The sequence below is a fragment of the Tamandua tetradactyla genome, chromosome 26 (assembly GCF_023851605.1).
Source record: "Tamandua tetradactyla isolate mTamTet1 chromosome 26, mTamTet1.pri, whole genome shotgun sequence".
In the NCBI taxonomy this organism is placed as follows: domain Eukaryota; kingdom Metazoa; phylum Chordata; class Mammalia; order Pilosa; family Myrmecophagidae; genus Tamandua; species Tamandua tetradactyla.
The window spans coordinates 26954186-26968518 of NC_135352.1; the positions used below are offsets into that span (position 1 = coordinate 26954186).

The window sequence follows — 14333 nt, forward strand, 5'->3', positions numbered from 1 at the left end:
TTATTAGCCAGTACTGTTTATTCATTAATAGTGGTACTAAAACAGGAAAGAGTATTACAGTTGCAAGCTTAACTTCATTTTAAATGCTTGAGCTATCTGTTCCATAACCTCATACCTTTTCAAATAATTGGCATTTGGTAATGAATTACTGACACTTAGAGTCTAGAAGGCAATTTGTCTTCCTGTTGCTAATATGACTGTACCGAAGAAGTCTTGTAGTTCTTCATATTTAATGCCCTAAAATTAGAAAATCAAGAACATTTAATTCTATAAGTGCAGATAACATAAAAACTTTTTATATGAAGAAAAACTATTTTACGATGTATTGACAAACCAAAAACAAAATTTTATAGCCAGATTTTTTTTTACAAACTCAAAATTTAAGAAGGGAAACAAATATGGAACCAATTTTAAATACTACTGACCAGAGGTTTATTTGTTTTAAAATTAGAGTAAAATAAGCTAAAACTTGATTTAGGATAAAAATAAGGAGATTTTAATAAACTCGAAATTACTAAACAAAGGATAAACTGAATTTTTCAAAAGAGCAATCACTTGCTCTTTAAACCTATCGCTAGAGCACTATATTACTTTCTCACTTCTGTTCTTTGTATAGGAAAAAAAAAACAGAAAACCTAAACCCTTCCTCTCAAAAAGGAAAAATATCTTTTTGAGGGTGGGTGTAGGAGGAGAGGTGTAATTTTACTCTCTGTTCTATGATATAAATAAGCTGGACAGAGTGCGATAAATGGCTTGCCAAAGAAAAGAGGTCAAGGAACTGGGAATAAAAATGCCACCTCTTCTATTTCCAAGTCCAGTACTCTATCAACTAACCAATACAGAATGTTATTCCTGTACAGAACAGTTTCAATTACATAAATTTACCCTATGTAGAGAAAACTCACTCATACAGATCGGTTTATGTTTATTCTCAGAAAATACTCATTTCACTCAATCGATAGTTATTACTAATGTGCTATGAAGAGTAGAAAAATACACATAAATCAATTGTATCAGCATCATGTTTATTAAAGTCTATGTAGGTTAAGACCTTAATCAAAATATATTTTCGAAACCTGTTCATCTGAGCCCATTTTTACGGAAATGAATTGGCTAATTGTTGTATCTGCTAAGAACTACTCATTTCACCAACATTACCTCACTTATTTAAGACTTATGTCAGTGATTTTATATAAATTGTATACTTTAACAGTCCTAATTACAATTTGAAGCTATTATAGGTATTTAGGACTTTTGTGAAGGGATTTTGTATTGGTGTTTTGGGGAGTGGTGATTTTATTTTTCATAATATTTGAATGTACTATGTTTCCAGTGAAAAGCAATGATACTATATTAATGAAACAGAACTCATGGGAAGGACATTAGTCTCAATTTTCCAGTGAGATGTACACATGGTTTAATACAGATGTATTTAAAACAGTCATTGTGTGAGATGCAAGAGAAATACGGTTAATGCCACTGACATCTATAAATGCTAAAAAAATAGCTATTCAATAAATACATTTTAAGAACCTGCAATGTGAAAAGTACTGATTGTGGTAAATGCTTTGAGGAATATAAAAATTTTACATCTACATGTACAAAGTAACTATAATACAAGGAGGGGCATGTACAAAATAACTATGATATATAAAAGACATAGGTTATGTAAAAAAAAGTTCAGTAGAGGTTCCACCTGGAGATATTAATAAAGCCTTTAGAGAAGAGATGATGGAAAGCAAGTAGAAAACAGAATAAACTTATTAACAATGTAGCAGAGCAGCTAAAATGCAATAGTATCTGTCGTCCAGGTGACTGATGTAAAAGATGCATGAATACAGTAATGGAAAAGCTAACATGACTAGGTATTACAGCCACATTAAAAGGGCCTTCAATTCTGTATATAAAATGTTTGAACCTGGAAAGTATTCACAGATGATTCTCCCATGACACCAAAAGAGGATAATTTCATTACTTTTTAGAGAAAAATACATCTTAAAGCAATAAATTACAGTAATCATATACACAAAAACATAGGCTTGTATGCATTAATTTTGGAGAAATTCATGTTTGAAGTAATAAACTATATAAAAATTTCCTTAAGTGAAACAATTTTTCTAGTTTTGAAAATTCTCTAGAGAAAATTTAGTGCTAAAAAGTCCCTGAACACTGTAAAGATTAAGATGCATGCAACTTTTTTTTAATTTAAACAACTGACTGAATGGATGACAACATTTTGAAGCCCTGGATAGATGCTGTGTGAGAGAATAAAGTTAAAAAAAAAAAGTATTATTAAGTATCAAAGAGTTACTGAATCTTCTCAGTAGTCTCCTGACAAGAAGTGAATATCACGTAATTTAGATTAGTCAAAATTATCAAAGTTTTACAATAGTAACAATTTATTTGGAAATATTTTTTCCCAAAAGAATTTATGTATTAAAATTATATTCCTGGTTCGGTAAAAGTTGGCACATAACACTAATATTTTTAAAGCATTGTCTTTAGCTGATTAGTTCTGTTGGTCAATATATTGTTCTAATGGAGTTAAGGGGTAGGAATCAGCAGTGCACCTTTGTAATGAAGGGCAGTCTTATGTTTGTGATATAATAATACTGGTATTATAATTGCTATACACAAATGAAATAGATACACTACTGTTTTTATAAAAGAATATCAAAGTCCTTTACCTAATTCAGTATATGATTACATCAAAGTTAAAAATATATAAACTAAGCTTAAAAGGCAACAAAACTTTTCAATACTAGACAGAAGGGTATTAAGTGAATTCTTCAACTTAATTATTTGTGATCTTGCACACATACACACACAGAGAGAAATACTGGACGAGGGTGCCTCAGTGGTTCAGTGGTAAAACACTCGCCTTGCATGCGGGAGACCCAGGTTTGATTCCCGGACCATGCACCCAAAAAAACAAACAAAAAAAAAGAAATGATGGATTGTCTTTTCCTAGTTTAAATTCTGAACCCCTAAGAGCTTCTTTTTCAGTTTTAACAGTGTTCAAAAACCTAGGTAAAACTGAAGTTTTAAGATACTTTAATAACATACATATACTTTTCCTCAAAGCATTGTAAAGTAATACAAACAGCACTTTTAATTAATCTGAATGTTTCCTGTTTTCATAGAAAGTTATTTCAAAGTTAGAAACAAAAATCTGCCATGTCACTACAACTCCTTATGATTTCTCAGACCCTGGAGCCCACATGCAGATGATAATTTAAAAAGGCCAAAACATGCCCTTGAGAAACAGACAATGTTAACATGTCCATTACTTATTATACTACACTTAGTCATACCTTTACTAAATAGTACTGTGCTAATTCTACAAGGGAAGGCAGGCATATGGAAGGAGCTGAGGTTACTAAAATCACCAAAATCTGTCATGTATGAAAATATATACATATATATATATACTTTATATATATATAAAGATACTATTTGAAGTCTAAAAGCTGAAAATAATTTTCCTTGGTTTGTGGGTTGAATTTAATATGTCCCTACCTTTTGACATTCAAGGTCATTATACTTGTAGTTGGTCGGCTTTTGGGTCCATTTGGTGGATGGAAAATTCTGTCACTTGCGTGGGAAATCGGGTGTGCGGGTTTCGCCGTGTAAGGGTCGGAAGAATGAGAAGGGTAAGGGTCAAATGTTCCTGCCTTCAGCCCACCAGCCTGCAAAGAAAAGTGAAGTAATTAAGGTGGTTCTTAACACTGCTTCTACAAAGTTACATTTTAAAGAAGCTCATCCACATATGTATTTTTAGTATGGAACGCTTCACGAATTCGCATGTCATCCTTACACAGGGACCAAGCCCATCTTCTGTGTATCGTTCCAATTTTGGTATATGTGCTGCCAAAGCGAGCACTTACCCATACTTGTGTACTGTTTATGGAGCTGGCTTTATATTTAAAGTTGTCTATACTATTTAATTGAAACAATAGCAAAGGGTCTACCTAACACCAATTCAGTGGAGTTAAAGCACTGTAACTGGAAGTTGATATTAAAATGCAAATATTTGTAAGAAGGTGATATATTTTAAACTATTGTCCAACTTTAATATTTTAGTGGGACTTTAGCAGATAGGTCTATTACCTAGCAAGAGGTGGGCTTATTACTGGGGAAATGAGGCTTACATCAGATATATTTTGATAGGGAAAGGAGTTATGGCTCAAAACCAAAAGATGGGAGAAGAGAGGTCAAGAGTAAATCTTGTCCAAGAGGGAATACATGGTAACATGAGTTGCTAACTATCAATCATTGATGGGGAAGATACTCAAAAAAGAGAACTGCACACCAAAAAAGAAGGTGAGAAGTAATTTGATCTACTTTTCACCTTTCTTATAGTCTATTAAGAGAAGTCAAAATATTTTACAACATATATACAAAACAAAAATAATTTGCTTCAACTGATTTGAAAGAATTTTTGCCTTCATTTTATATGTTATCACCTAGAATTAATAACCTGCACTCATAATACCCTTTCCTTTGTCTATCTATGTCAAATATACATTTCAAATATTCATTTGAAAAAGATGATGGCGATTTTTCAAGTTTTCTGGATTGGTGACATATGGCTTATTTTGATGAGCAATAAATAATAAGGAAACTTAAGAAATGTAAAACAAATTAATCAAGAATGTAGAAGCAAAATTAATGAATGAAAAATAGAAAAATTGTATGCTAAATAAACCAAGCAGATGATCTTTTAAAAGAAAAAGTAGATAAGTGAGGACTGTGGAAAGATAGTGGAGTAGGAAGCTCCGGGAATCAGTCCCTCCACCAGAACAACTACTAAACAAACAGGAACTGCATGAATCAACTCTTTCACAACTCTGGAGTCCAGCAGAACACCATACAGCATCCCAGGAAGGCAGAAGAAAAGGCCTAACTGGGAACTACTCGTAAACTGCTCTCTCTAGGTGGTCCTTATCGGTACCCATCTTCCACTCTCACAGCAGGCTGCATGGGGTCTCTTGTGCCAGAAATGGATATAAAAATCCACTTCCCCAAGATCTGGAGTGGACATGGGCCAATCATTGATTACAGCTTTTGATTAGTGATTTTGGATGGCTGGGGGCCTGGCTCTGAGGGCAGCCACTGTTTGAGCCCACAATGGACAAAGGCAGCAGAGGAGAATTAAGATGGTTGTGCTTTCTCAGAGCACAACAGCACAATGACTGTTGAATGGATAAACAAAATGTGGTATATACACAAAATGGAATATTATTCAGCTGTAAAAAGGAATGAAGTTCTGATACATGCAACAATATGGATGAATCTTAAAGACATCGTGTTGAATGAAATAAGCCAAACACAAAAGGACAGATATTGTATGATCTCACTGCTATGAAATAATTAGAATAAGCAAACCCACAGTATCAGGATCTAGAATATAGGTTACCAGGGGATGGGATGGGGATAGGGAATAGAGAGTTAGGCCTAAAATGTAGAGTTTCTATGAGGGATGATAGAAAAGCTTTGGTAATGGGCAGTGTTGATCATAGCACTACATTGTGATTATAACAGCACTGAACTATATTTTTGAATGTAATTAAAAGGGGAAATTTTAGGTTGCATATATGTTTCTAGAATAAAAATTAAAACATAAAAATATATAAATCTAAATTAGAATTAATAATGAGAAAGTGGGGCAATCTATACACATGAAATATCAAAAAAAATAGTATTTTTGTAAACTTCTGTTAATATTTAAAATGGGACAATGAATAATTTTCTGAGAAAATATAAATGACCAAAATTGATTCAAAAGAGACAGAAACCTAAATAGATGGACATTATATAATAAATTGAGAAAGTTGACAAACAACTACCGCCTCCCCATAATTGGGCTACACCCAGAACACAACTTATAAGAATCCTTCAAATCTTCCAGGAGCAGATAATTTGGTGGTACTTAAACTGCTACAGGAAATAGAAAATAAAGGAAACAACTCCCCAGTTCTTCTAAGATGCCAGCATCCACTTATACCAAAATAGGCATACAAAAATAAATAAAGAAAAATTAAAACATCCAGATCCATCACACTTAAAATTATCGATACAAGATACTTAACAAATACTGGCAAATAAAAGTAGTATGACATTTAAAGATTAATACAACTTGGGCAAGTGGGATTCATTCTGGGAAATCTACTAATATTATTCACTTTATAAGTCAAAGAGAGAAAGAAAAAAAAGATGATCTAAAGAGATTCCCCTAAAACTTTCAATGAAATTCACCATACATTACTGACTGGTAAGAAATAAAACACAGCCTGTAATTATTCCTATTTTTGGCATCCATAAAGATGAAACAATAGAGGTATCCCCATTAAAGCCAAGGTTACGGCCAGGATGCATATTATTGTCACTCTTATTGAAGTTTACTCTGGAAGTGCTAGTCTTAGCAATAAGAAACAAGCATGACAGACTTCCGGGTCAAGATGGTGGCTTAACAACATGCACATTTTAGTTCGTCCCCCAGAACAACTACTAAATAACCAGAAACAGTACAGAACAGCTCCTGGGGCCACATCAGTGACCAGACACACAGCATGTCCCAGTCTGGACTAGCTGGACCGGCTGCGAGCACCCCCCAAAGTAAGTTCCCAAAGCTGCGGCAGCCAGCGCCCCTCCCTCACAGGCCGCTTCCCAGAGGGGAAAGGAAAGGACTTTACCAGCAGCAGGGACTGGGCACAATCAAATGCCAATTGTGGAACTAATTAACAAATTCTGACTACTAAAAATAGGCCCCCAGCTTAGGTGAACCTGATCAAAGCAGAGGTTGCTCATCTTTGCCCCGGTGCCAAGGGGGCAGGACTGATAGAAAAAGGGGGGAAAAAAAAGAAGGAAACAGAGGTTTTTGTGGCTGTGTATCTACAAAGGCTTGACTGCCTCTGGATACAGCGGCAGGACTTCTCAGGCTGCAACTGCCCCAGGCATAGGTAGAAGTGAGCTCTTTTGGGAGCTTATCTGCAGCCTGTGCCTTCCCCAGGGGAGGGGTGAAGCCCCACCCAGGTGGAATCCCTCCATCAAGGAATTCAGACACCAGGGCTTGGTAATTTGAAGCCATTAAAATCAGCCTACAACCTCTCCTCTGTCTCCACCATGCCCCCAGCAGGGAGAGGCTGCCAAAGTTAAAGGTACCGCATCATCTTATGCTGGTGGGACCTGCAGTCAGACAAGAACCACATACTGGGCAGGATAAGAAAAACAGAGTCCAGAGACTTCACAGGAAAGTCTTTCAACCTGCAGGGTCTCACCCTTAGGGAAAACCAATGCAGGTGACTCTTTCCTCCTGATAGGAGGCCAGTTTGGTCTGGGAAAATCTAGGTGGGGTCTATAATATCTAAGTAGACCCTCCTAAGTGTGTGTGGGGGAAAGGCACCACATAAGCAGGGCAAGAAACAAGAAAACAAGAACTGAAAAATTCTCCTCTGTTAAGCAAAACTTAAGCTAAAGGTCCAGATAAAGCTGAACGGAATGTAAAAGAATAGATAGACAACAAATTCATCTAGCAAGAAAACCCTAGATAAAAGAAGTGAAAGCAATTTCCAGAATAAACTAATTAAGGTAATTAAACGCCTAGATGCCAGCGAAAAATAACAGATCACACTAGGAAAATTGAAGATATGGCCCAGTCAAAGGAACAAACCAACAATTAAAATGACATACAGGAGCTGAAACAATTAATTCAGAATGTACGAACAGACATGGAAAACCTCATCAAAAACCAAATCAGTGAATTGAGGGAGGATATAAAGAAGGCAAGGAAAGAACAAACAGAAGAAACTGAAAGTCTGAAAAAACAAATCACAGAACTTATGGGAATGAAAGACACAGTAGAAGAGATGAAAAACAATGGAAACCTACAATGGTAGATTTCGAGAGACAGAACATAGGATTTCTGAACTAGAGGACAGAACATCTGAAATCCGACAAGAAACAGAAACTATAGGAAAAAAATGGAAAAATATGAGCAGGGACACAGGGACTTGAAAGACAATATGAAGCGCACGAATATACGTGTTGTGGGTATCCCAGAAGGAGAAGAGAAGGGAAAAGGAGGAGAAAAACTAATGGAGGAAATTATCACTGAAAATTTCCCAACTCTTATGAAAGACTTAAAATTACAGATCCAAGAAGTGCAGCGTACCCCAAAGAGAATAGATCAAAATAGACATACTCCAAGACATTTAATAATCAGAATGTCAGAGGTCAAAGAGAAAGAGAGGATCTTGAAAGCAGCAAGAGAAAAGCAACCCATCACATACAAGGAAAGCCCAATAAGACTATGCGCAGATCTCTCAGCAGAAACCATGGAGGCGAAAAGACAGTGGGATAATATATTTAAATTACTAAAAGAGAAAAACTGCCAACCAAGAATTCTATATCCAGCAAAATTGTCCTTCAAAAATGAGGGGGAAATTAAAACATTTTCAGACAAAATCACTGAGAGAATTTGTGACCAAGAGACCAGCTCTGCAAGAAATACTAAAGGGAACACTAGAGACAGATACGAAGACAGAAGAGAGAGGTGTGGAGAAGAGTGCAGAAAGGAAGACTATGAGTAAAGGTAAAAAGAAGGAAAATTACATATGACATATAAAATCCAGAAGGCAAAATATTGGAAGAAAGTACTACCCATGCAGTAATAACACTGAATGTTAATGGATTAAAATCTCCAATCAAAAGACATAGTCTGGCAGAATGGATTAAAAAACAGGACCCATCTATATGCTGTCTCTACTCAAAGGACACGAGGCCAAGGACACAACGGACATTTACACACCAATGTTTATAGCAGCATTATTAACAATTACCAAGAGATGGAAACAGCCAAAATGTCCATCAACAGACAGTTGGCTAAACAAACTGTAACATTTACATAAGATGGAATATTATGTAGCTGTAAGACAGAATAAAGTTATGAAGTATGTAACAACATGAATGGACCTTAAGAACATTATGCTGAGTGTGATTAGCCAGAAACAAAAGGACAAATACTGTATGGTCTCACTGATATGAACTGACATTAGTGAATAAACTTGGAATATTTCCTTGGTAACAGAGACCATCAGGAGATAGAAATAGGGTAAGATATTGGGTAATTGGAGCTGAAGGGATACAGATTGTGCAACAGGACTGAATATAAAAACTCAGAAATGGACAGCACAATATTACCTAACTGTAATACAATTATGTTAAAACACTGAATGAAGCTGCATATGAGAATGATAAGAGGGAGGAGGGCTGGGGCATAAATGAAATCACAAAGAAAGATAGACGATAAAGATTGAGATGGTATAATCTAGGAATGCCTAGAGTGTATAATGATAGTGACTAAATGTACAAATTTAAAACATGTTTTGCATGAGGTAGAACAAAGGAATGTCATTACTGCAGTGTGCTGAAAATAGATGGTAATATTTTAACATTTCAACTAATGTGTGAGACTAAAGCAAAAAATGTTTATTTGGTACAAATCTACACTTTGACTAGTGCATCTCCTAATATAACTTATGTAGATAGTTGATTGAACACCTTAAGTACATGGAACTTTGTAAAGGACATGAGGTTTTGTTGGTTTGTCCAGGTGATGCCCTGATGAATCCTAGAGTGATTTGATCAGTGAGTGGAAAAGTATTTGCAAAGTCCCCTTCGGGGAATGGTGAGAACGGGGGAAAATTCAACTTCCCCAAGTTGAATTCTTGATATTCTCACAAGCAGTGTGGACAACCAAAGCTATAGGCTGAGCCCTCAGTCTTGGGGTTTGTTCGTATGAAACTTAATCCCACAGGGAATAGGTCAAGCCTACTTAAAATTAAGCCTAAGAGTCACCCCCAAGAGAACCTCTTTTGTTGCTCAGATGTGGCCTCTCTCTCCAGCCAACACAGCAAGCAGACTTACCACCCTCCCCCTGTCTATGTGGGACATGAGTACCAGGGGTGTGGATCTTCCTGGCAGCGTGGGACAGAAATCCCAGAATGAGCTGAGATTCAGCATCAAGGGATTGAGAAAACCTTCTTGACCAAAAAGGGGAAGAGTGAAATAAGACAAAGTGTCAATGGCTGAGAGATTCCAAACAAAGTCAAGAGGTTATCCTGGAGGTTATTCTTATGCATTAAGTAGATATCACATTGTTATCCAGGATGTAATGGAGAGGCTGGAGGGAACTGCCTGAAAATGTAGAGCTGTGTTCCAGTAGCCATGTTTCTTGATGATGATTGTATAACGATATAGCTTTCACAATGTGACTGTGTGATTGTGAAAACCTTGTGTCTGATGCTCCTTTTACCTACCTTGTCAACAGATGAGAGGAACATACGGAATAAAAATAAATAATAGGGGGAACAAATGTTAAAATGAATTTAGTTTGAAAAGCTAGTGTTCAATGAAAGGGATCAGTAAGGGGTATGGCATGTAAAATTTTTTTTTTCTGTTTGTTTTATTTTTTGTTGTCTTTTTATTTCTTTTTCTGAGTTGATGCTAATGTTCTGGGAAATGATCATGATGATGAATATGCAACTATGTGATGATATTGTGAATTGCTGAGTGTATGTGTTGGGAATGTTTGTGTTTCTTGTAATTTTTTTTAATTAATAAAAAATTAAAAAATAAAAAAAGAAACAAGCATGACATGAGATATTAATATTGAAGAAGAAGGAGCAAAATTATTTGCAGAAAATATATTCATTTATCTAAAATTCTAAAGAGAATCAACAGAATACCCATAAGAAAATAAGAAAGTTTAATAAAGTGGCATGTTATTTAAAAGATCCAATTAATTTAAAAAGACAATAAAAATAATAAGGGGGGAAACATGATGGGGGAAAAAACTATTGACCAGAGCCTTAAAAGAACTAGAATAAACACAAAAAGTGATGTGAAGTAAAATATAAAACTCTACAAGGACACACAAGACAGTTTTTATAAATGCTGTGTGCCTGGATCAGAAGATTCAAATGATCCAAAACTCTTAAGATGTAATTTAAATGAAAAAATATAAAAGGACTTTTTTTAACACTACGAAATAATTCTGAGGTTCCAGAGAGTACATAAATATAGGAGGAGAGCCAATATAACTCTTTAAGTCTATCAAAAAGACACTGGACCACTCAATATTACACTGCAATAGTAATTAAAAGTAATTTAGGGCTCACAGAAATAGATCAGTGGAATATAATGGGAATTCAGAAATCTACCCTTCAAGGGAAGTTGAATTTTATGAAGGCAGCATTTCAAGGCAGTTGTGTCCAAAAGGAATTATTATATCAGTGATATTAAAAACCAACTTCTTAAAAATTGGTTTCATGGTTCTAATTCATGTACAATAAACAGACATATAGACAGTTGAAATCACTACCACAAGCAAGATATAGAATATTTTCAACTTCCCCCAGAGTTTCTTCATGCCCCCCAAACTGGATTTTGAAAAAGATCAACATTAAGCTGAATCCTTAATTTACTCTTGACATCAAATACATTTCTGAAGGATAATAGGAGAAATTAAGAATGGGAGAGAAGGTACTTCTGAGAATGACATAAAGCTAGGCCCAAAGGATGGATAAATTTTGCTATATAAAGTTTTTAAATTTCTAAACAACACAAAATACCATAACTGAAGTCAACAGACTAGAATAATTATTTTCAACAAAAACAAAAGATCTTACAGCTCAGTAAGAAAAAAAAAAGGTGAACATCCTAAAAGCAAATCCACAGGGAAAGTGAACAGGCAATTCATAGGAATAAAAAAAGAGTAAGAATAAAGTTTATAAACTCTCAGAAGTACTTTTATTTTTATGCACACTTGTAGATGGTGAATTTCATAACTATTTCAAAAACTACAAGGTGTTCTGACTGTGAACGTTTTGAGAACAACTAGGCCTAGGATATAGACAGGTATCTCAAGAATTTTTTGTAAATTCAAATACATTTGAAGTAATTAATAATTACTTCATTTTACGAGCTTCACTATCCCTACACTAGCCACACTTTGCTCATAATTTTGTAAAAACAGATGTCATGATTCTTGACATCCATAAAAACAAAAGTTTATTACTTACATGGTATTTTAATTTCCTCACTGCTAAAACAAATACCAGACAATAGGATGGTTTAACAACAGGAATTTATTGGCTCAAGATTTCCAAGGCTAGAATGCTTGTTTCCCTCCTAGTGGGTATCTTCTAGCTGGCAACCTTTGGGATTCCTTCGCTCTTTTGTTACATAGTAACGCATGTGGTAGCATCTCCTCCTCTCTCTCCCAGGTTCTATTGACTTTCAGCACCTTACTTTTCCATGTCCAATTTCCTTTGCTTTTCAGGGCTTCAGCCATATTGGATTAAGGCCCACCCTCATTCATTTTGGGCACACCTTAACTAATAACATCTTCAGTCCATTTGCAATGGATTCACACCCACAGGACCAGGGGTTAGGACTTAAACATGCCTTTTGTAAGGAACATGTTTCAATCCACAACACATGGTAAAAAAAAAAAAAAAATTTGACAACTGAATCAATATTTCTAATGCCTAATTTTTTTCTTTCTAAAAATTTTAACTTACCTTTTTACCAGGAGCTGAGGGTTTAAAAGGGACTGCAAGTGCTTCTTTCTTCTCTGCTTTGCGAATTGGTGGTAAAGGTTTCTCAGAAAAATAAGGATTACTGTCAAAATATTCTCTTGGGTAAAGATTTAACTTGAAAGGTGACCCTTTAACTAAACGATGGTGAGTTTCATTCTCTGTCTGTAAATTAAACAGTTTGAAATTTTATAGCATAAATTACTCAAATTGTAAGAAAGTTAATTTACAGTCATCTTTCAAATTTTAATAGAAGCATCTAGAATCTTTAATATATACTACTGGGTTTACTTTTTGAAAATATACCTTTCTTAAGTTCTGTTTCTATGCTAGAAATGATATGCCAACTTAACATGAACAAGCACAACCTAGATTATTCATTTTCAATATAAATTTCTTTAATGTATAGAGACCTATTTATTACCTAAATAAATCTATTAACACATCTGCATGGTGTGGTATAAGAAACAAAATATTCAAATCCTAGTTCCTTCCTCTTTTTTCAGCACTGCTCAGGGATTCTTGGGAAGTTACTTACCTTTTTAGTGTCACATTTTCCTCAACTATAAATGAGGATGAAACTCTCTACCTGCCCCCCACCAATGCTGTTATGGAGATTAGACTATGTATTAAAAGAACATGGCATATGATAGGGCTTCAATAAAAATTATTATTTCTAAGAAAAGGAATATTTAATTTTTACATGTTTAAATATTAAAAATATTAATATTTTTACAATATTAGTAATAATACAGTCTTATTAGCTATCCAGTGTTCAAGCAAAACAAAGGTCATTTTTCCTTCCCACATTGCAATCTTTTTTAATGGGACAAAGTACTAAGTGTAAGAATTTCTAGCTCTTAATAAATCAGAAAAAAATTCATGTTATGAAATAAATTCTAAAAGAGAACTAGAAAAGGAATCAGTATTTTCACTTTTAAAAAATCTAAAATCTAACATTTCATCATCCAAAAAACTAAATTGAAAAATGTTGGTGTCTGAAACCTAAAATAGTTCATCTACGGCAGACTAATTTTAATTATTAGGAACTCCCTGGAAACATTTTCAGAACTTTTCAGTTTTTATGGATTCTCCTGCTTCTTCAAGTCTTCCTTTCTCCAGCTGTAGGAAATTCACCCATTCTTGGCAATCTACCTCCCTTTTTCCACATTACAACAATGGAACTGATATTTTAGTTATTCTATTTATTTTGGGGGGAGAATGTTTCTGAATTTTAGTTTTTATGGGGATCATTTGATAATCTAAATTACAAAATACCACACTCTGACCTCAGAGATTTCTACTTATTTTGGTCTACCATATGGCCCATTATTCTACAACTTTACTAATGATTCCAAGTGATTCTGATGCAGCTATCAGAAGGCCATTATTCAGGATCACCAGAGTTTGGTTACTTTTCATGAAAGAATGTTGTATTTGCTTTACCATTTCCTTCCCTAAAGTACTCTGGTAAATACTGAACAACGTGTGTGTGTGTGTGTGTGTGTGTGTGTACGTTTGTGGGGAGGAGGATGACTCCAAGACAAGAAATAACCACTTAAAAGATTTAGAGATAACAGCGTCCAGCTCTCATACAGTGTTGGGAATAGTGTCGGTTGCCATCAGCAATGCTTGAAAACTTCATGATTAACTGGATATTGGGTAGAGTACATAGATAGGTCTTGATCAGTACAGGGAAATAATTAGCCCTAGATTGAGTTCTGTTCCAATCCT

General features: G+C 34.8%; 1 protein-coding gene and 1 non-coding gene across 11 annotated transcripts in view; both read right to left on the bottom strand.

The window, feature by feature from the left end:
• Positions 1–14333, bottom strand: part of CFAP96 (cilia and flagella associated protein 96) — a 27929-nt gene continuing 13596 nt past the window's right edge. For all 10 annotated transcript variants that reach the window (XM_077144270.1, XM_077144275.1, XM_077144269.1 and 7 more), the window contains 3 exons: positions 12585–12764; positions 3520–3689; positions 1–237 (listed from right to left, as the gene is read on the bottom strand). In XM_077144270.1, the coding sequence (XP_077000385.1) occupies positions 189–237; positions 3520–3689; positions 12585–12764 (399 nt within the window). In that variant the 3' untranslated portion in view covers positions 1–188. The remainder of the gene's footprint in view (positions 238–3519; positions 3690–12584; positions 12765–14333) is intronic.
• On the bottom strand, positions 3777–3883 carry LOC143670092 (U6 spliceosomal RNA). The gene has a single exon (XR_013169271.1). It is a non-coding gene; the product is annotated as a U6 spliceosomal RNA (small nuclear RNA).